Source organism: Salvia hispanica, chromosome 4, assembly GCF_023119035.1.
Source record: "Salvia hispanica cultivar TCC Black 2014 chromosome 4, UniMelb_Shisp_WGS_1.0, whole genome shotgun sequence".
Taxonomy (NCBI): Eukaryota; Viridiplantae; Streptophyta; class Magnoliopsida; order Lamiales; family Lamiaceae; genus Salvia; species Salvia hispanica.
The window spans coordinates 34,331,268-34,350,611 of NC_062968.1; the positions used below are offsets into that span (position 1 = coordinate 34,331,268).

The 19,344-nt window shown below is 38.0% G+C and overlaps 3 protein-coding genes and 1 non-coding gene across 5 annotated transcripts; all 4 read left to right on the forward strand.

The window, feature by feature from the left end:
* Positions 1-5,197: 5,197 nt before the first annotated feature.
* On the forward strand, positions 5,198-9,876 carry LOC125223217 (calcium-transporting ATPase, endoplasmic reticulum-type). Of its 2 annotated transcripts, none has more exons than XM_048126250.1 (8): positions 5,198-5,447; positions 5,879-7,398; positions 7,478-7,599; positions 7,802-8,080; positions 8,180-8,563; positions 8,692-8,801; positions 8,884-9,112; positions 9,187-9,876. In XM_048126250.1, the coding sequence occupies exons 2-8, from the start codon at positions 5,919-5,921 to the stop codon at positions 9,754-9,756; spliced, it is 3,174 nt and encodes a 1,057-aa protein (XP_047982207.1). In that variant the 5' UTR covers positions 5,198-5,447; positions 5,879-5,918; the 3' UTR covers positions 9,757-9,876. The 2 variants fall into 2 exon arrangements, with proteins under 2 accessions (XP_047982207.1, XP_047982208.1); XM_048126251.1 differs by having other exon boundaries at positions 5,431-5,561.
* A 2,104-nt stretch (positions 9,877-11,980) lies between these two features.
* Positions 11,981-12,556, forward strand: LOC125217676 (ras-related protein RABA3-like). The gene has a single exon (XM_048119195.1). It carries the CDS (start codon positions 12,111-12,113, stop codon positions 12,471-12,473), a length of 363 nt encoding a protein of 120 aa, XP_047975152.1. The 5' UTR covers positions 11,981-12,110; the 3' UTR covers positions 12,474-12,556.
* A 4,438-nt stretch (positions 12,557-16,994) lies between these two features.
* LOC125220958 (extensin-like) lies at positions 16,995-17,981 on the forward strand. The gene has a single exon (XM_048123084.1). The coding sequence runs from the start codon at positions 16,995-16,997 to the stop codon at positions 17,979-17,981; it is 987 nt and encodes a 328-aa protein (XP_047979041.1).
* Positions 17,982-18,661: 680 nt separating this feature from the next.
* On the forward strand, positions 18,662-18,822 carry LOC125185808. The gene has a single exon (XR_007170304.1). It is a non-coding gene; the product is annotated as a U1 spliceosomal RNA (small nuclear RNA).
* The last annotated feature ends 522 nt before the right edge of the window (positions 18,823-19,344 follow it).

Sequence of the window (19,344 nt, forward strand, 5' to 3'; positions counted from 1 at the left end):
GTTATTTATTGGTGTATCATAATTACTTGGTTTAGCCACATTGAATTCAATATAAACATATTTTAAAATTTTGAGAAGTAAAAAGAATAGAAATATGAGTAAATAAAAAATAATTCAATTTATACAACACTTAAATATAATTACTTAATTCAAAAAAATAATTCAAAAAATGTAAAGTCCAATAAATTAAAATTTCAAATTAAAACTTAGCATGAATATAATAATATAGTACACCACTTAAATTAAAACTATAATCTATTAGTAATAAAAATGTACCCCTACTATAAATTGCATAATTTTGTACCATTATTTGAAATAAAAAATACTATACAATAAAATCTTATTACATATAAATATATAAAAAATGTTTCAATAATTTCAAAATAAAGATCATAGTACCTTATTATAGTACCTTATTATATGGACTTTAAAGATCATAAATGTACTACTCCATAATAATAACACTTTACAAAATAAGATGCAAAAAAACTATTATAATCAAAATATGTATTTATGTTATTTAGTTTTAAGTTATTTAATTTTATATTTGTAGATTTTACTTTTTTTTAATCTTACCTATATATTTATTAAATTAAACATAAATCCAATTTATCAATAATTTTCAAACATAATTAAATAATTTAATACAATTATTCATATTGATATATTAATATATATTAAAATATTATACATTCAATAATATATATAATAAATATATTATACAAAATAAATAATTATAATAATAATTTATTAAGATAAAATGAATCTTATATAAAATGTGTTGCTAAATAATTAATAATAACTTATAAATAAAAATTAATATGTTAAAATTAAAAAATTGAAACCATCTTCAATCTAAAGTAAAATATATCGTGTGTCCAAGATAACATTTTTTTGGGAAATTAAGATTTAAAAACATATTTAATTTAAATTTAAATTTAAATATGCCCATTTAAATTAAAATTTATTTTAAAATTAATTAATCTTTAAACGTTAACTATATACATACTCTGTACTTTTTAATTATATAGTCCAAAAGCCCAACTTTTAAGACCACTTAAATTAAGTTTATTTAAAACCTAATGAGAAATGAGTCGTCGTCTTCTTCGTCTTATTCTTCTTCCCCATTTTTCCGTTTCTGCATATCTCTCATCTCTCCGTTTTCTTCGAACAGTCTCGTCGCTCAATCGCCCTGCTTCGCTGCCCGCCTGCACATGCCGTCCGCCGGCCTCCCTTCTGAATCACCGACACTTCTTATGCACAGCCTCGCCGATCAACGCCGCTCCACCGCTCTGCCTCGCCAATTCCTCCGTCCTGCTTCGCCGCCCGCAAGAACCTGGCCTGCCGGCATCGCTGTAGTGTGCTCCAGCATTCAAGAATTGGTATTTTGTGCTCCGGAGGATTTTGGTGGGTCTGCACAGCCGCCTAACCGGCGGCGCCACCGGCAGTTGCATTTCTCTCATTCTCCTTCCTCTTTTCTTTTTTTTTTTGTTCTCACCTTTCTCGTCTCTCATTAGCTTTGGTTTGATAGCAGACTCAATAATAGTGGAGAAGCTATAATTTTAGTGGACCATTTTTTCCCCACCAATATTAGGTCCAATAATATTGCCTCTTTTTTGTCCAATGGTTACCATTTCACTAAATGACTAAAAGGATAAACAAAATAGCTTCACATTTTCCCTCTAAAAAGGGTAAAAATGTCTTTTCAATAAACTGTCCCTTTAGATTAGTATAGATTACGAAGAATAAAAAAATTTTTAAAAAAAAAAGAGAAGGGAGGGGGGTTTCTACCCAAATGAGAAGAAAAATATTCGAAAGGAGTGGAACCATGAGCTTGGCTAAATTTTCTCCATCGGATTAAGGTGTGTATAAATCACACTTTTAATTTTACATATTTTACGTGATCGATTGCTATGTGTTAAATTGAAGTGACTATATGAATTGTATGACGTGAGCTTGAAATGATTATGTGTTATTCGATATTGATGGTTTACTATGATGCATTTGGCATATGGAATGCTAACGACTAATGATAGTGTACTATGATGTGAATATGTGATTTGTGCAATGAATATGTTTATCTATAGCAATGGAGTTAATTGATGGAATATGTGGATATGAAATTGGTGCAATGGGTATGTTTGATGTATGGTATTGGAATTATTCGAATCATGAGATTAAAGAGGATATGTGACTGTCTTGCTCTGGATTTGATATACAATGGCAATGGACCTACGGGTCATATACAATGGAAAAAGACCTACGGGTCATATACAATGATAATAGACCTACGGGTCAATACAAAGAGCAAAGAAGGACCTTCGTGGAAAGGTCAAATCAAAGAGGGGCCTTCGTGGAAAGGTCAAATCAAAGAGGGGCCTTCGTGGAAAAGTCAAATCAAAGAGGGGCCTTCGTGAAAAAGTCAAATAATTAAAAGGGACCTGCAGGTCGTATACAATGGAAATCCCGGGCAGATACCAGGCTTGATTAGTCACATAGTATTAAAAAGGATCATAAAGGCATATGCATATGGACGTGAAATCGTTTATGATATTTGTTGTTTCTAGTTAAATATATATATTATAGTTAAAGAATATGCTTGACATTTTTGTGACGTGAAATTAAAGGTGAAATTTGTATACACTGAGTTGTGGCTCATATAAACCACTAATATTTTTCAGGCAAAGATATCGGTGATGTTTTGGTTGATATGAGTTTTAGAAACTCCACGTGTTATCATAGTTGGCGGCTGACGCATTATATCAATCTTCTCTTCCTCGTCATTTTGCACGTAGACCAATGTATAACATATAGAGTGGTGAGAGAGTCTCAATACAGTTCAAAATCTTTTGAAATATGTAACAGATAAATGTTGATTTCTGAGCTTATCTTATATTGGTGTTTTATGAATTTTACATATAGGTTTTTTTTGCTAAAAAAAATTTCATATTTATATAATTATAAGAATATACGACAAAAGGGTTAGTCGGGTTGTGACAGAACCTGTGCACCGACCCGTGCATATTTATCAGCCGCTGGCAGTCTTGGGGGTTCGGACGCCGAAGATAATGATCCCCGAATATCGATCTAACGCCCGCGCAAAAATCCAGCAGACACTCGACGGCTGAAGACTCGCCAATGTGGAGGTACTCATCGAACATGTCGGCCGGGCCTCCGTACGCCAGTTGCCTGATTGCGGCATTGCACTTCTGTAAGGGCGTGTGTCCGGGTTTGCCAGCCGCATCATCCTTGATCTGAAAAACTCGTATCTTTTCTCTAAAGCACCCACGATATGCATAAACAGCGGACAATGCATCCTAAAACGTCGCCGGAATAAGGCATCCCCAAAATGCAGCTGCGGAGCAAAGTAGTCCTCATACAACCGAATATGTGCAGCAATGTGGTCCCGGGGTACATGACGTCGGTAATGGATCGGCCGAGATACCGCCGCCGCCGCTGCTGCCTCTGTCGGAGCAATCGATCAATCGCCTCTTGCACAGCGAGATCCAATTCATTATCACTATCACCATCACTATCACTAGCGCATCCGCCACTACCACCCGCACGACTACTCGCCATTCTAGATATACTTGAAAATAGAGTTTAGAGAGAGAAACTTGTCAACACAAGTGGTGTGAATGAAATGAAGTTCAACGAGCCCTATTTATAGAGTTTTAAAAAATAAAAAATAAAAAATATTTAAAACTTGGACGTCCGAGTGGGACGTCCGACCGTCGCCACTACGGCAGACGTCCGCCCGCCCGTGGGGGTGACGGGCGAGCCCATCCGACGGGCGTTGGGGACGGGCGTGGGCGCCCTTCGTCGCCACTACGGCGGACGTCCGGTCGGACGTCGGCGACGTCCTACCGCGACGTCCACCATTGGAGACGCTCTTAGATATGAGATTTAGAAAAGACGTTTAATAATAAAGTGACCGATGAAATAAGTCATAAGAAGAGAAATGTAGAAGAAATAAGCATGGCGGAACCCAAGTGAAGCCAACAAGGGCTCAAATTAAAAATAATTTTTATTATAGCATTTTTCTTCTATGAAATTTCTACGTTTATCTAAATTTAAGTTTAAATTACTATGCAAAGCCTCTATAAATCATCTACATCAACCAAAACTACACTTTTAAATAAAAACTTTAAAAACCTAATCCTTATCAATATTATTTTCTCAGTCCATCCTTTGGAAATAAAAGATACTCCCTCCGTCCCAGATAATTTGATCCAATATTCCATTTCGGTCCGTCTCAGATAATGACCCTTTTCATTTTTTACCATTTTTGGTAGTGGACTCCATATTCCACTAACTCATTCTTACTTACATTTTATTATAAAACTAATATATAAAAGTATGACCCACATTCCCACTAACTTTTTCAACTCAGTTTTTATTATATTTTTTAAAACCCGTGCCCGGTCAAAGTGGGACGAATTATCGAAGACGGAGGGAGTATTAAATGTGTTATTTTATTACAAATAAAAATGATCCAACTTAAGAAAATAATTCGATATGAAATAAACTGGAGTAGTACAAGTTAAACAATTTTTTATACTCTGGAGCCTGACAAGACAACCATCTTGATAATGTGAATATAGTGTTTGTATTTGCTATCTTTATATCCCAGTGAGGGTGCGTACAAAAAATGACATGAATGACCATTGGTTATTTCGTCTAGTTAAGAATGTGAGATTGTACAAATTTCGAAATACCACTATGAGTTATGTATACCATTTTTCTCCACATGTTTAATCCTTAAAAAATTCAAATTTTTAATCTGCAAGAAGAAGGAAACTTAATGATATTTAAAACTCGAAGCTAGTACTAATATTTAAGGCAGCCCACTCTTGAATTGTTAATTAGACAACATTTCCTCCCTATTTCCCATTCTTTAAGATTTATTGACATTTACCAAGTCCAAATAGTTTAAGAGAACATTCTACTTGATTAAAAAAAATATTCGTAGCTTGAAAGCTTACTTAATTTATTTATATGGTGCAGGCCTTCTTGTTTTGCCAACTTTTCTATCTTAATTATTGTACATTAAACAAAGGAAAAAGAGAGAATCCAGTCTGTTTTGTTTGTTGGAACAGATTTGAGATTTCAATATTTCACGTCTTCATAGGCACAAAGTCAACTCAATGCAAAAACAGTGAAACTTCATTTTCTTTCCTCCCAATTAAAGAAAAAACCAGTATTCATTTATCCCGCTTTTAAATTCGAAAATATGCAAACTGAAGAAAGCAGTTTCAAAAGAAGATTAGTGCTACCACTTTTATCCCCACGCAAATCCAACCCCACTCTTTCAAAGATTTTCTCCACTTTCTCAAACAAAAGCATTTATTGACTGAAAATTCGTCCACTACTTTTCAATTGTATATTTGGGAGAAGCGATTCCTTGTTGCTTGGAGTTAAAGCCATGGACTTTTCTTCGTTTTGAGGTATTTGTGGACTTCTCTCAACTGGGGTCTTCTTGTCTCTCTCATTTCACCCTCTATTTATACTGTGATTTGAAACATCTAAGCTTTTACGTGAATTTGGATCATATTCTTGAGGTCAGGAGTGTTGAGAATTACTGTGATTTTTCATATCCTTATGTTGTTTTGGAGATTGTTGTAGTTGTGTTGATTAAGTTGGTAGGGGAATTTATTGCTTTAGTTGGTGGAAATTTAAATCGGTTAACCAAGATGAATTATTGTCTCCCTTCACATATGCGGGCCAAGTTTTGGTATAGCTGAATTAATGGCTTTTGATATTATCAAAGTGTCTCTTTCTCTTCCAAATTAAGATTACATTTTATTTGCCATTTATACCTCTACTTACTTGCTTATTTTCTGAAGCAGCTAATTGTAATTGTGTTATTCTTGTGTAGGAGTTTTGAGTGAGATATCTTCTCCATATCTTGTTTGCAAATGGAAGAAAGAATTGATGAGAAGCCATTTAAGGCATGGTCATGGTCTGTGGAGCAGTGTTTGAAGGAGTACAGAGTGAAGCTAGACAAAGGGTTGAGTACGTATGAGGCAGAGAAAAGGAGGGAGAGATCTGGATGGAATGAACTCCAGAAAGAGAAGGGGAAGCCCCTATGGAGACTTGTTTTGGAGCAATTTGATGATATGCTTGTTAAAATCCTTCTATTAGCTGCTTTCATCTCATTTGTTCTGGCTTTCTTGCAAGGAAGTGATGAGGAGGAGTCGGGGTTCGAGGCATATGTTGAGCCTTTTGTCATAGTCTTGATACTAGTCCTTAATGCAATAGTTGGTGTTTGGCAAGAAGGTAATGCAGAGAAGGCCCTTGAAGCGTTGAAGGAGATGCAATGTGAATCTGGCAAGGTGTTGAGAGATGGATATTTGGTGCCTGATTTGCCTGCACGCGAGCTAGTTCCCGGTGATATTGTGGAACTGCGTGTAGGGGATAAAGTGCCGGCTGACATGAGGGTGGCAGTGCTAAAAACCTCTACCTTAAGAGTCGAGCAGAGCTCTCTGACCGGGGAGGCAATGCCAGTGTTGAAAGGCACCAATCCTGTATTCTTGGATGATTGTGAACTGCAGTTGAAAGAGAACATGGTTTTTGCTGGAACCACCGTTGTTAATGGCAGCTGCACTTGCATAGTTGTCAGCACTGGGATGCAGACTGAGATCGGACAGATACAAGCTCAAATCCACGAGGCTTCATTGGAAGAGAGTGACACTCCTTTGAAGAAGAAGCTTGATGAGTTTGGTAATAGGCTCACTTCTGCAATTGGCATCATCTGCCTCGTTGTATGGCTTATCAACTACAAATACTTTCTGTCATGGGAGGTTGTGGATGGATGGCCTTCGAATTTCAAGTTCTCTTTCGATAAATGCACTTACTATTTCAAGATAGCCATTGCCCTCGCAGTTGCTGCAATCCCTGAAGGCCTCCCTGCTGTGATCACAACGTGCTTAGCCTTAGGCACCCGGAAAATGGCTCAAAAGAATGCTATAGTACGTAAGCTTCCTAGCGTGGAGACATTAGGATGCACATCTGTTATTTGTTCGGATAAAACGGGGACATTGACCACAAATCAGATGGCAGTAACAGAGTTCTTCACTCTGGGAGGTAAGACTACAGCTTCTAGAATTCTCCATGTCGAAGGCACAACTTATGACCCCAAGGATGGAGGGATAGTGGATTGGAACTGTTATAATATGGATGCCAATTTGCAAGCAGTGGCTGAGATTTGTGCAGTTTGTAATGATGCTGGAATATATTGTGATGGTCGTTTGTTTAGAGCAACGGGATTGCCCACAGAAGCTGCTCTTAAGGTTTTGGTTGAGAAGATGGGAGTTCCTGATAGTGAGGTAAAGGATAAGATTCGTTATTCAAAGCTCTTGTCCAATCTTTTGATTGATCGCAATGCAGTTAAATTAGGTGAGCAGATCATTTATCTTCATTACTGCTGCCCTTTTGCTCTGTATATGCCATTTCTAACATTTTCATTTCACTTCAGCATGTTGCGAGTGGTGGGCTAAAAGATCAAAAAGAGTTGCAACACTAGAGTTTGATCGCGTCCGTAAATCTATGAGCGTTGTTGTCCGCAAAACAAATGGTAGCAATCGACTTCTTGTCAAGGTAACTTCCATTCGTCTCACAGCAGCCATTTTTCAGGATGCTCGCTCACTGAGAAATAGATTACCCTCTCTGATTTTGGTTTACATATTAAATAATTCATGGCTAAGTAGATCTGTCACAATTGAAATGTTCCAAGACTATTTCCTACTGGTCTCGATGTGCACTGATTCGTTCTTTTCTTCGATGTGTACTTCTCATGTAGGGTGCCGTTGAGAGTTTGCTGGAGCGTACTTCCTATGTGCAACTTGCTGACGGTTCAACTTTCCCCATGGATGAAACCTGTAGGCAAATGTTGTTAGCAAGGCTCTTGGACATGACTTCAAAGGGTTTGAGATGCTTAGGCTTGGCATATAAAGATGATCTTGGAGAGTTCTCAGACTACTATACTGAGACTCATCCAGCACACAAGAAGTTGCTCGACCCCTCGTGCTACTCCTCCATAGAAAGTAGCCTAATTTTTGTAGGAGTAGTTGGTATAAGGGTGAGTTTTCATATCTTATCTCATCATAATATGTAATCTATTTATCAGACACGAAAGGGACTTGCATTTGTATCTTATGACAATCTATTCAAAATACAGGACCCTCCTCGAGAGGAAGTTGGTAGAGCAATCGAGGATTGCAGAGGAGCTGGAATCAAGGTCATGGTGATAACTGGAGACAACAAGTCCACAGCCGAGGCCATTTGTAAGGAAATACGGCTGTTTCCTGAAGGCGAGGATCTCCAAGGAAGAAGTTTCACCGGTAAAGAGTTCATGGCCCTTTCTTCTCAACAACAAATTGATATATTGTCAAAACCTGGGGGCAAGGTCTTTTCTCGAGCCGAACCTAGGCACAAGCAAGATATTGTGAGGTTGCTCAAAGAAATGGGAGAAATTGTTGCAATGACTGGTGATGGAGTGAATGATGCACCTGCCTTAAAACTTGCTGATATTGGAATAGCGATGGGAATCACTGGTACTGAGGTAACAGAGCTATATGTTATGCATTTCCCATTACTTCATCTAAAAACATGGTGCTTATTGTACAAAGCAACTATATAGTTGGAAATGTGATCATAGAAGTTAATCCAAGAAACGTTGCCAATTGCTAGGTAGCGAAAGAAGCATCAGATATGGTGTTAGCCGATGACAATTTCAGCACAATTGTATCAGCAGTTGCAGAAGGCCGTTCAATCTACAATAACATGAAAGCCTTCATCAGGTATGCTTTGTTTCATTGCATTACAAGACAAGGTTCAGATACGCTTCATATCTAGTACTAATGGAGTTGTGTTGATTATCAGGTATATGATCTCGTCTAATGTAGGGGAGGTTATATCCATATTCCTGGCTGCTGCTCTCGGCCTACCGGAATGTATGATACCAGTGCAGCTTCTGTGGGTGAATCTGGTCACGGATGGTCCGCCTGCAACAGCCCTCGGATTCAACCCTGCTGATGTCGATATCATGCAGAAACCACCTCGGAAGAGCAGTGAAGCTCTCATTGACTCGTGGATCCTCTTCCGCTACATGGTCTGCTTGCTCTTTTTGTGCCGCCCTTTCATTTTAGGACAAGAACTACTTTCTTACACGGTTGTCCTTGGCAGGTGATAGGGTCCTATGTCGGCATTGCAACAGTTGGAGTGTTCGTCATGTGGTACACACAGGCATCGTTTCTAGGCATAAACCTGGTCGCGGACGGGCATACTCTGGTTGAGTTATCTCAGCTGCGCAGCTGGGGGGAGTGCTCAACATGGTCAAACTTCACCGCGTCTCCCTTCACAGTGAGTGGTGGCGGGGCCATCTCATTCTCAGACCCCTGTGACTACTTCTCGGTGGGTAAGGTGAAGGCGATGACTCTGTCGCTGTCTGTGCTGGTTGCTATTGAGATGTTGAACTCTCTGAACGCACTGTCGGAAGACAATAGCCTTGTGAGAATGCCGCCGTGGACGAATCCTTGGCTGCTGGTGGCCATGTCCGCCTCTCTCGCTCTCCACTGTTTCGTTCTGTACGTCCCTTTCATGGCGAATGTGTTTGGTGTGGTTCCGTTAGGCTTGAATGAATGGCTCCTTGTCTTGCTGCTCTCGGCACCAGTCATTTTTATAGATGAACTTCTTAAGTATGTGGGAAGGAGGAGGAGGAGGAGAAGATTCACACCAAAACAAAAGCTGTTATGATCTTTATTTTATAGAAAACGGTGATCATGGTTTTATTTTTTTTGTGGATATAGAAGCCTGTTCTGTAATGCTATTGCATATGTTACTTTATTTTATTTTATTTTTTACAATTTTAGAGAATGTAATCTTTGCTTTTATATTTGTAATTTGGCATATTTCTAATTGCTCAAAGTTGACAGATAAAAACAAAATTGATTGCTGAATAATTATCATTCTTCTGAGCAAGTTTTAACTGCAATGGATAATAGTTATTTAAATGATTTCTTGATGCTACATGGATATTTCTAACTATATGAGCGGCCTCATATAGGATCATGACATTGTGGTGAATGCAGTTTCTACATATGGGGCTGATATCACCACATTCTTACTCTTGAATGCTTGTGTTGTTGCGGCAGTAAAAGAATACTACTCACTGAAAATATGAAAAACAAGAAATTGAACAACATTTGTGATAGGACAAGGGAGCTGTGCAATGGGACTCTTGACGGGGTCCACAAATAGCATTTAAATTGTCCTCTATAAAAGAATACAGCCATACAGGACTGATGTGTGTATATGTCGTTTTAATGTTTATATAGTATTGTGCTTTACACCAAATTTTGTTTAAGGTTTATGTTTTCTGTGAATATTACATTTACAAAATATTCAAGGAATTTAGGTTCTTGCTTTCAATCAAGGGCCAATATGGATACCATCATTTATACTGATTGATGATATCTTACTGCAATATAATCTGTAAGACAATAAAATGAAGAATGTGAGTATATTGTCAATCACAAATTGTGGCAGAATCATTTTAATTTTTAACCGTAAATCTTGACAGAGAATTCTGAGAAAATTCCATGATTCGGTAATTAAATTGTGAAATTGATTTGATTTATTTTGATTGTTCTTTGATATTACTAGTGAAACAGAACATATAACCTTGTCAGTTTTTTATTGACTTTTTAACATAAGAATTGTTGGCTTTTAAAATTTGAATATTCAAAATAAAGTAAAGTTGATTTGGATTGGAATCTGAATCTGAGAATTTGTAGGATGAGAGTAATGGATTTTATCCTGAATTTCGACTTGGAATAAGGCCTTTTTACTCCAATAAAACGTAACGGTAAACAACTAAATTTTGGTGATTAAATTGGTTAAAGAAATGGTTCAGCTAAATCTTAAGAGATATGGATTTATGTCATCGCACTTTGAACTGCATCACTTAATAGCTGTCAATATATCCTGCTAAGAGTGCCCCCAATATTTAAGTACTACTCCCTCCCTCCCCCTGTATTTGACACAATTTGCCATTTTGGTCCGTCCCTCATTACTTGATACACTTCACTTTTTCCATTTTTGGTAGTTGATCTCATATTCCACTAACTCATTCATACTCACATTTATTATAAAACTAATACTTTAAAAGTAGGCCCACATCCCACCAATTTTTTCAACACACTTTCCATTACATTTCTTAAAATCCGTGCCGAGTCAAACCGTGTCAAGTAAAGGGGACGGAGGGAGTAACTTTCATAACAGTTGAGTTTGCTATTAAGTCAAAATGAGTTGGACTATAACATGGTTAGAGCATCTCCAATAGCGGCTAGCCGATTCGCATCGCTAGCCGGTCGGCTAGCCGAACTATTGGAACTAGCCAGCGGCATTTCGGCGAAGAAACCGGCGAGCGCACGCCGATTTCCAGGCGCTAGCCGCCATTGTGGCGTGCCGATTGGCGAGCGATCGGGCAACGCCCATTTTTTGTTTTTTTTTTTTGAAACTTTTTGATGGGGGCTCAGACGCGGGCTCAGATACCCCCACCGATGTGGAAGTCCCGGGTGGCGACGGCGATGGCGGCGGCGACGATGAGGAGTAGAGAGCGGCGGAGCTCGTGTGTGGAAGCCCGTTCTTTTTCTTAAAAATCATGTATTTTTTTATTTTTTTTTATCTATGTACCTCTTTTTTTAAATGAAATGAATGAATTTTTCCGTATATGTCTCGTAAATTTAATTCCGTAAATGTAGTTGTTTTTAAATTATTTTTATTGCGACTAGCCTATTTGAATAAAATGATGACGTGGCAGGTAGAATTTTAGTGCTGATGACGTGGCAGAGAGAGAGAGTGGGTGGCTAGCTTAAAGTCATTGGAGATGGTCTTAGTTAGAAATAATGCAAAATTGATTAATTGAAGAGATTGAAGATTATGTGGTGAGTCTGGTGAGTGAATATAGTGAAAGTGAAAACAGTTGATTGAGCAGGCACTTACAAATTACAGCCATCAATATCACTTCATCTTCCGCCTTATTTATTCAACTTAACCGCTTTACTCCAATCGTGTGTCTCTCTCTCTATCAATTCTGAACAGGAAAAATGAATCAAGAGATGAGCGAGGAGGAGAAGATCGCGTACGTGTTCAAAGTGGTGGTGATCGGCGACTCCGCGGTGGGGAAAACGCAGCTACTGTCGAGGTTCGCGAAGAACGAGTTCTGTCTTGACTCCAAGTCCACCATCGGCGTTGAATTTCAGACTAGAACAGTCACCATCAGCTCCAAACTCATCAAGGCTCAGATCTGGGACACCGCCGGTCAGGCTTCAAGATTGAAGCCGCTCACTCTGAAGTTAGTGAACTCAAGAACCCGCCCACCTGTTCTTGCTGACCTTTTTTGGATCAACAATTTCTTCCTATTTTCATTGATGCTTGTGTTTTTTGCGGTTTTAGATGAGCTCAAATAGTTTAAAAAGTCATGTGTTTTTATGTATTTATGAATGAGGCTAAATCCATCGCTGTCCGATTGAAATTGTCATCTTAATGGCTTCATGTGGTTGTTGAACTTGAGCACGACTAAAATCAAATTTTGGGTTTAGTTTGACAAAATTTGAATACTTGGTTTGAACACAATCATGGAGTTGAACAGTTTGGCCTCTGCTGAGACAACTTGCATGTATCCTCAAATATACTGCTGTCTAATTTGTGATGTTGGTTGGATGGCCACTGCTTCCAACTAATTAATAAGATCTAAGGAATGAGACAGCTCAATAATTTATGAGACCTACAATCACCACCATTCACCAATAATAACTCACCTAATTGTAGGACCTCTCCCTCTCACAAAACACTTTTCACGACAAAATATGTGTTTTTCTGTGTAGTGTATTGGAAATAACGTTCAAACCTACTATTCCTTAACGTCGAAACCACCGTCTTCAGGCTCACTAACATCAACTCGCCCATCTCATTGTTCGCCTGCTCTCCAATATTTTGTCGACTTGCGTGAATAATAATTGCTCTCTAGATATTTGAACGAATTGAAATCGCAGAATGGAAAATAAATGTGCACGTCGCGGAGCATTCCTTTGTGTTGACGGTGAAGATCATGATCCTCTCATCCTGGAAATTGGACAATCCGTCCATAGAATTCAGCAGAGCCGATGTGGAAACGCGCCGCCTCGGATCCTCCGGTCGGCGAGCTCTGCACCAATAGGTAGATATCGTAATTGAGGAAATTGGATGAAGCTTGATTTGCCGGTGCTGGAGTTGATGCGGTTGGCGGGGGAGAAAACGACTTAGTTGTGGTGGCGGGCGGAGAGGAGATTGATGTAGTCAGAGTCGTGGAGGAGCGCGACTTCTCCACCTGAGTCGTTGAGTTGGGGGAGGTGGAGGCTATCGTAGAGATGGGCGGGGCGGAGTAATAATATGATTGAGGAGGAGGAATAGGAATAAGATGGGAGTTTCGAGGAGTACGACGCATTGTTGCAAGAAAATAAAATTTGAGGCTGCATTTTTGGGCGCTATCAGAAAAAATAAAACAATGCGATGTGATGTGATGTGTGATCAGCGATGATACTCAAAATCAGTCATAAATGTGGCGTGATTATGGATCACTGCTTATTGTATTTCATTCTAAATTAAATGACGTTTATGTTTCATCATGTTTTAATTGAACTAAATGCACATGCATTCTAATATTCACGCCACGACCAGGTCTCATGTGGGAACCACACTCGACATTTAATCAAACATTAGATAACTCATTTAGAGATGTAATTTTATCAACAAAAATGACATTTTTATTCATAGAATTTCATTTGTAGAGTTATCAACCCTACCCAAACATGGCCTTATTAATATCTTAACACGCTTAAATATGATTAATACCAATTCTAGGCTAATAACCATTTTCCTTTTGCCTAATTCAATTAGCTAAAGCCTAAAATATTTTTACAAACAGTAGCTTTGTAGCATATTAAACTCAATTTAATACCCTAGTTTTAATCAATCAATATAAGGGAAATGTGACAAAAAGCAATGATAGGCTAATAAGCAGTAGGACTAAGACCATGACCGCACAGTAAAACCACCTTCTCAAATGGCAAAATTTATTAATTTTGTTCTCTGTTCTTGAATTTGTTAGATAGTACTACTATTCCTCAAAACCGACTGCTTATCTATATGCGAGAAGGGGTATGTAATGTATCGGTAGTGTACGTGACAATAAATAAGGCTTAATAAGAATGGGAAGCAGGTAAATTGATGGAGTGCACCGCAATTTTAATCTAATTAAGTACTCCTATTTACTAGTAATTTCTTACTCACATAAAACTTATCCATTAATTGAGCTTTGCGCCCCAGCAGGTACGCTGTACGCACATAAGCATGATAGAAATTGCATAAGCATTAACAGCGACTTCTGGAAATTCTATATTGCCGAGTTGTTTATGTAGTCAAATTTTGTAAGTTGAATTGCATAATTTGTTTGATTTAAAAATGTGTGATTGATAATTTCTAACTCTACATAGCTTAATCGAAATCTGACAGATTGGATGTACAACTAATATCTATGCTATCAAACATATCCATAAGTCAGATTGTGAAAATACTACTCCATGATTGGCCCATACTATAAATGGGCTTGATTGCTTGAACGAATAACTATAACCTTCCATTTCTACTGTATACTCCCTCGCTTTTTTAAAATAGCAACTATTTTTTATTTTAGTTCATTCTTTAAAAATAGTAATTTTCAAACTTTCTATTTTAGGAAATTTTTACACCCTTATACATTAATTTATTTACCACTTATACCATTAATAAAATAGACCTCATAATCCACTAACATTAATTCCATTATTTTTTCCTCTCACTCTCTCTTGCTTTATCAATTTTTCTCTTTCTCTCTTACTTTACCAATTTTTTTTCTCTTCTATCTTACTTTACCAAATTGTGCATTAAAATCCGTATAATTTCAAATGTTTCTATTTTAAAAAACGGAGGAAATATTTCAAACAAAAATAAAGGATAGACAAAAGATCCAATTATGTGTAATTCTATATGAAGGCATCTGGTGCGTATTGAAGAGTGGCTATATCGCCGTTAACAAGTAGACGTTTAAACATATGCAAATCCCAATTTGTCAAATAAAAAAAGTTTCAACCACCAAAAAATGCAATTATCTATTTGTTTTATTCTACAACTCAAGTTGTCTGCCAAAAACATTGTTCCTAGATAAAGTTACGAAACGCTCATATATACTATAGTACTAGTATGTTTCAGAAGGAACGTAGGCAGGGAACTTTTAACTAAAATATTATTATTTTGTTCTCTTTAAGAATAAATTCTATCATATACTTTAGTCATTTACACATTTTAATCTAAAGATTGTTTATTATAGTCATCGTTAGAAAACATTTCCTGTGGGAGGGAATATATTTTTTTTTATCGAATTGAGTTGAGCAGGATTGCTAATTCTGACCATCTACTAATTAAGGTCAAGGTGGGGACATGGGATGTCTTTGACGTATGTTGAGCATCATATTTTTTTTTCTTATCATAATCAATTAGTATCAAAAATAAGAAAATCAGAATCACGGCCAGATACATGGAAAGAACAAAAATACAAAAGAGTTAAATACAAGTAACAAAAGAAAGAAATTCACGACTAGAATTTTGATCCTAGACATTAAGTTTAGAATTGCAATAATTATATAAAAATTAAGTGGTCCGAACATATTGCATGAATGTTAATCGGTAAATTCATCAGGTTTCGGGTCAACCATATTTCGTTTGCGAGCTAATTGATTTAAAATTTTATTGGATTAAAAATCTCCTGACCTAATTCTAAACTTTCAAATTTCATGTCTAATCTGGCCAAAAACTAAATACTATTAAAATTCATTTATACTATATTTTGTATTCCTAAATACTACTCCTAGTATATAAAGTATAAACATTCACAAAAATTAAGATATCAATCACATGAAAAGTATAACTGCAAAAACAATTGATTACTACTTACATAAAAATTAAAAGAATATTAATACTATTGAGTACGATTGATAAATCTTGAGTTACTTGAATGAATTTAACATAAAAAAAAGTTATGGTGAATATAAATAATAGGATTATATAATTACTCAAACAAATCTTGAGTTACTTGAATGAATATAACATAAAAAGAAGGTTATGGTGAATATAAATAATAGGAGTATATAATTATCAGAAATTTTACTTTATTTCTCTTTAGTACTCAAGTAATTGTTGAGTCAAAATTTTTCTGCCAAATGAATAATAGAAGCCGATTTGGCATTGAATTGAACTATTGAAGTATTAAATGTGAATGACACGTGTATTATTTGAAAAAATGACATTACTGCCTTAAAAATACTCGTGTGAAACTAAAAAATCACGAAGTGGTAGAATTTGAGAATAAGCCCAATGAAATCACGTGGCATTCTCCCATGTAGCTACCTGATTCCATGTAATGAATTTGGGCTGTATTAAAGAGAAGAAAGAAAGCCATAACATAAGTGGCCTACAAATATTTAAAGCAGAAACTAAAGCGCACCGAATCAACGTCTCCACAAGCAACCTCTTGCAATCAATTTGTGTGTTTCATACACTTAGATTGTGTTAATACAATCACAACTTAACATATGAACAAGATGATACCCAAAATCTGAATCCGACAAACAAAAAGAATTGCTGAATTTTGAACAGTATTTTTTGTATGCAGAGCAAGATGCATTGTGTTACAATGAAATCAACCACCCATCATCATCATATACCATCCTTAAACCTTTTCTCGCAGCTGAATCCGATTCCTTTCTTCTTTTCCAAATCGCTTCTCCATTTTACAATACCATCTTTCATTCCTCTATATATTTCTCATTTACATAACTCAAACTCATAACTACATACTACTACTCTTTTAACTTCAGATGGCCACTCAACGTCCGCCATGGTTCAGATTGCCCACTATGCGTCCACCAGCACCAGCACCAGCACCAGCAACACCAACGCCCCGCCCACCAGCCATAGTGCGGCCAGCAATCCCAATCAGGCCTCCTCCGCCGCCCCAAGAGCCAGCCCCTGCATCTCAGCCTCCCACTGCCCCGCCATCGCCCCCCGCTCCACCCATACCAGCTTCCCCTGTCCCAACCACCACCCCTTCAACCCCACCTAGGTCACCAGTTGCACCCCGGCCCTCTCCACCGAGGGCCCAAGTTGCAACATCACCACCACCACCATCCTCCCCGGTCACAAAACCAGCAACTGTCCCTACCTCGTCCCCTCAAATCAAGACTCAAACCACATCCCCACCCTCCTCCAAACCTACACCACCTCTCCCAACTGCCGAAACAGCCATTCCCAAGAAAGACACGCCCCTATCATCTCCCAAACCACTCAAACCATCACAAGAAATCAAGGCTTCATCTCACCCCCCTTCCCCCCTCCAACTGCCCCCCGCCCAGCTCAGGCCATCGCAGGAGGACCGCGAGCCCAAGATCGAGCAGAAAAGCGTCCTCGTCCAAGAAAGCTTCGAAAAGCCCACCAAACCCAACAATGCTCATACCCTCCATTCCCTCCCATCCAAAGGCAAAAGGGAGCCTCCAACCAAAGACAAGGGCGCGATCAAGAAACTCTCTGACTCCGAAGATTTGGGAATGAGAGTGATCACCATTACCGGTGAAAACAGGGGAGCCCTCATGGAGATAACCTCTTCCAACAAGAAGAAACACCCTCACGGCACCGCCTACACCCTCGCAAACGACACCACCAGTGACCACAAGGATAAGAATTCGGTGGGGCAGTCGCAGCCGCCCATGACGACGTTCTTGAACAGCAACGTTCAAGGAGTGAACAACTCCATTGTGTTCAACAGCAGCTGCCACCACAACGATCCCGGGATCCATCTAACTCTCGTTAGGAAGCTCAATGGCAGCAGAGGAAACCACAATGGTTGAACATTTTTATCATATTTTCTAGTGTTTTAATTGTGTTTGTCATGCAATGTTACAATAAGTTTGAGGAGTATCTTGTTCTTGCAAAAACAGAAAAATAAAATAAAATATGTGGGTTCTGATTATTAAGCCAGTTTATATAAAGTGGGGGGCAGCTGATATATGCTCTTCTTGTTGTGTGATTCAATAAAATGTGTCACTTTTTTTGGTATAAAACTACTATTATGATTCAGCACTTGCAATCATTTGACTAACATTCTCAATGTAGTAGTAGTTGACATTTGTGGAACAAGAGATCCACTGAAAGAGTAACTCAATAATTGGAATAAAATGAAAGTTAAATTGCCCCACTCAATATTCGTTTCTTGTCATTCAACCATGGGAATCGGTTCCATCCTGTTTGACGTATCAATTATGTTCAAATATTTCATACTACTTTTGTAAGAAGATATTACTCCACCTTTTTGATGAGTAACAACTTAGCAATAATCATTATGTTTTCTTTATTTTTGATTTTTGATTTTTGATGCTGAAATAAGTAAGGGCAATTGAGTAAGGCTGTTGGCGAAGCTCAGTTGTGTTTGCAGAAGGAAATTGTGATTCTCCGTATCCCACATCGGTTGAGAGAAGAAGAATGGAGAGAAAGTTGGGTTATAAAAGAGGGGCCATTGGGTCCAAGAAACATACTTACCTGGACGGGGTCGATGGGTGATCCATAAGGCCCATGGCCTAGGTTGGCGACCTCCATTGCACTTTGGAGGGGCGCCCGCCTAAGGTCGGCCCAAGTGGTCGAGCCTACGTCATAATTTGTGTTAGAGGGGGCCTGCGTTCGCGCGGCCCCTGCTTGTATTACTCAAATCGTTGTTTTATTTTATTGTTTGGGAGTTTATATTGTCAGCCCATAAACTACTCAATGCATTTCAACACCCACAATTGCTCTGTGCAACCCTTTTTAGGCTAACTCTTCAAACCTAATAATGCGAAGATGGGTAAATTAAAGTTTAAACCAAAGTTTTTCAAAAAATTTCTAGTCGGGTTGGAAAAGTTGTAAATTGTCATAAGTTTGTGGTTTTTTAAGATGTCCGTTCTGTACGTGAAATTGAAATTAGAATACGAAATTGAATCATACAAGAGTAACTCAATTCTAAATCCTTTTCGATGAAAATGATATACGGAATTAGGTGTACCAAGAAAGCCTAATAGTCCTAATAACAATTGGAAGAAAGCATCGAAGAGCCTACCGAAGCCAACAGAGCTCATACCCTCCGTTCCATCTCATCCAAAGGCACAATCAAGAAACTCTTTGGAATGAGAGTGATCACCAGAGGAGCTCAACCTTTTCAAACAAGAAGAAACATGGAAGATC

Bases quoted from the DNA above. Each gene is read 5' to 3' on its own strand.
- LOC125223217 (XM_048126250.1), top strand. From the start codon at position 5,919: ATGGAAGAAAGAATTGATGAGAAGCCATTTAAGGCATGGTCATGGTCT. The intron at 8,081-8,179 runs GTGAGTTTTCAT...TTCAAAATACAG, and splicing joins TAGGAGTAGTTGGTATAAGG to GACCCTCCTCGAGAGGAAGT. The intron at 8,564-8,691 runs GTAACAGAGCTA...GCCAATTGCTAG, and splicing joins TGGGAATCACTGGTACTGAG to GTAGCGAAAGAAGCATCAGA.
- LOC125217676 (XM_048119195.1), top strand. From the start codon at position 12,111: ATGAATCAAGAGATGAGCGAGGAGGAGAAGATCGCGTACGTGTTCAAA.
- LOC125220958 (XM_048123084.1), top strand. From the start codon at position 16,995: ATGCGTCCACCAGCACCAGCACCAGCACCAGCAACACCAACGCCCCGC.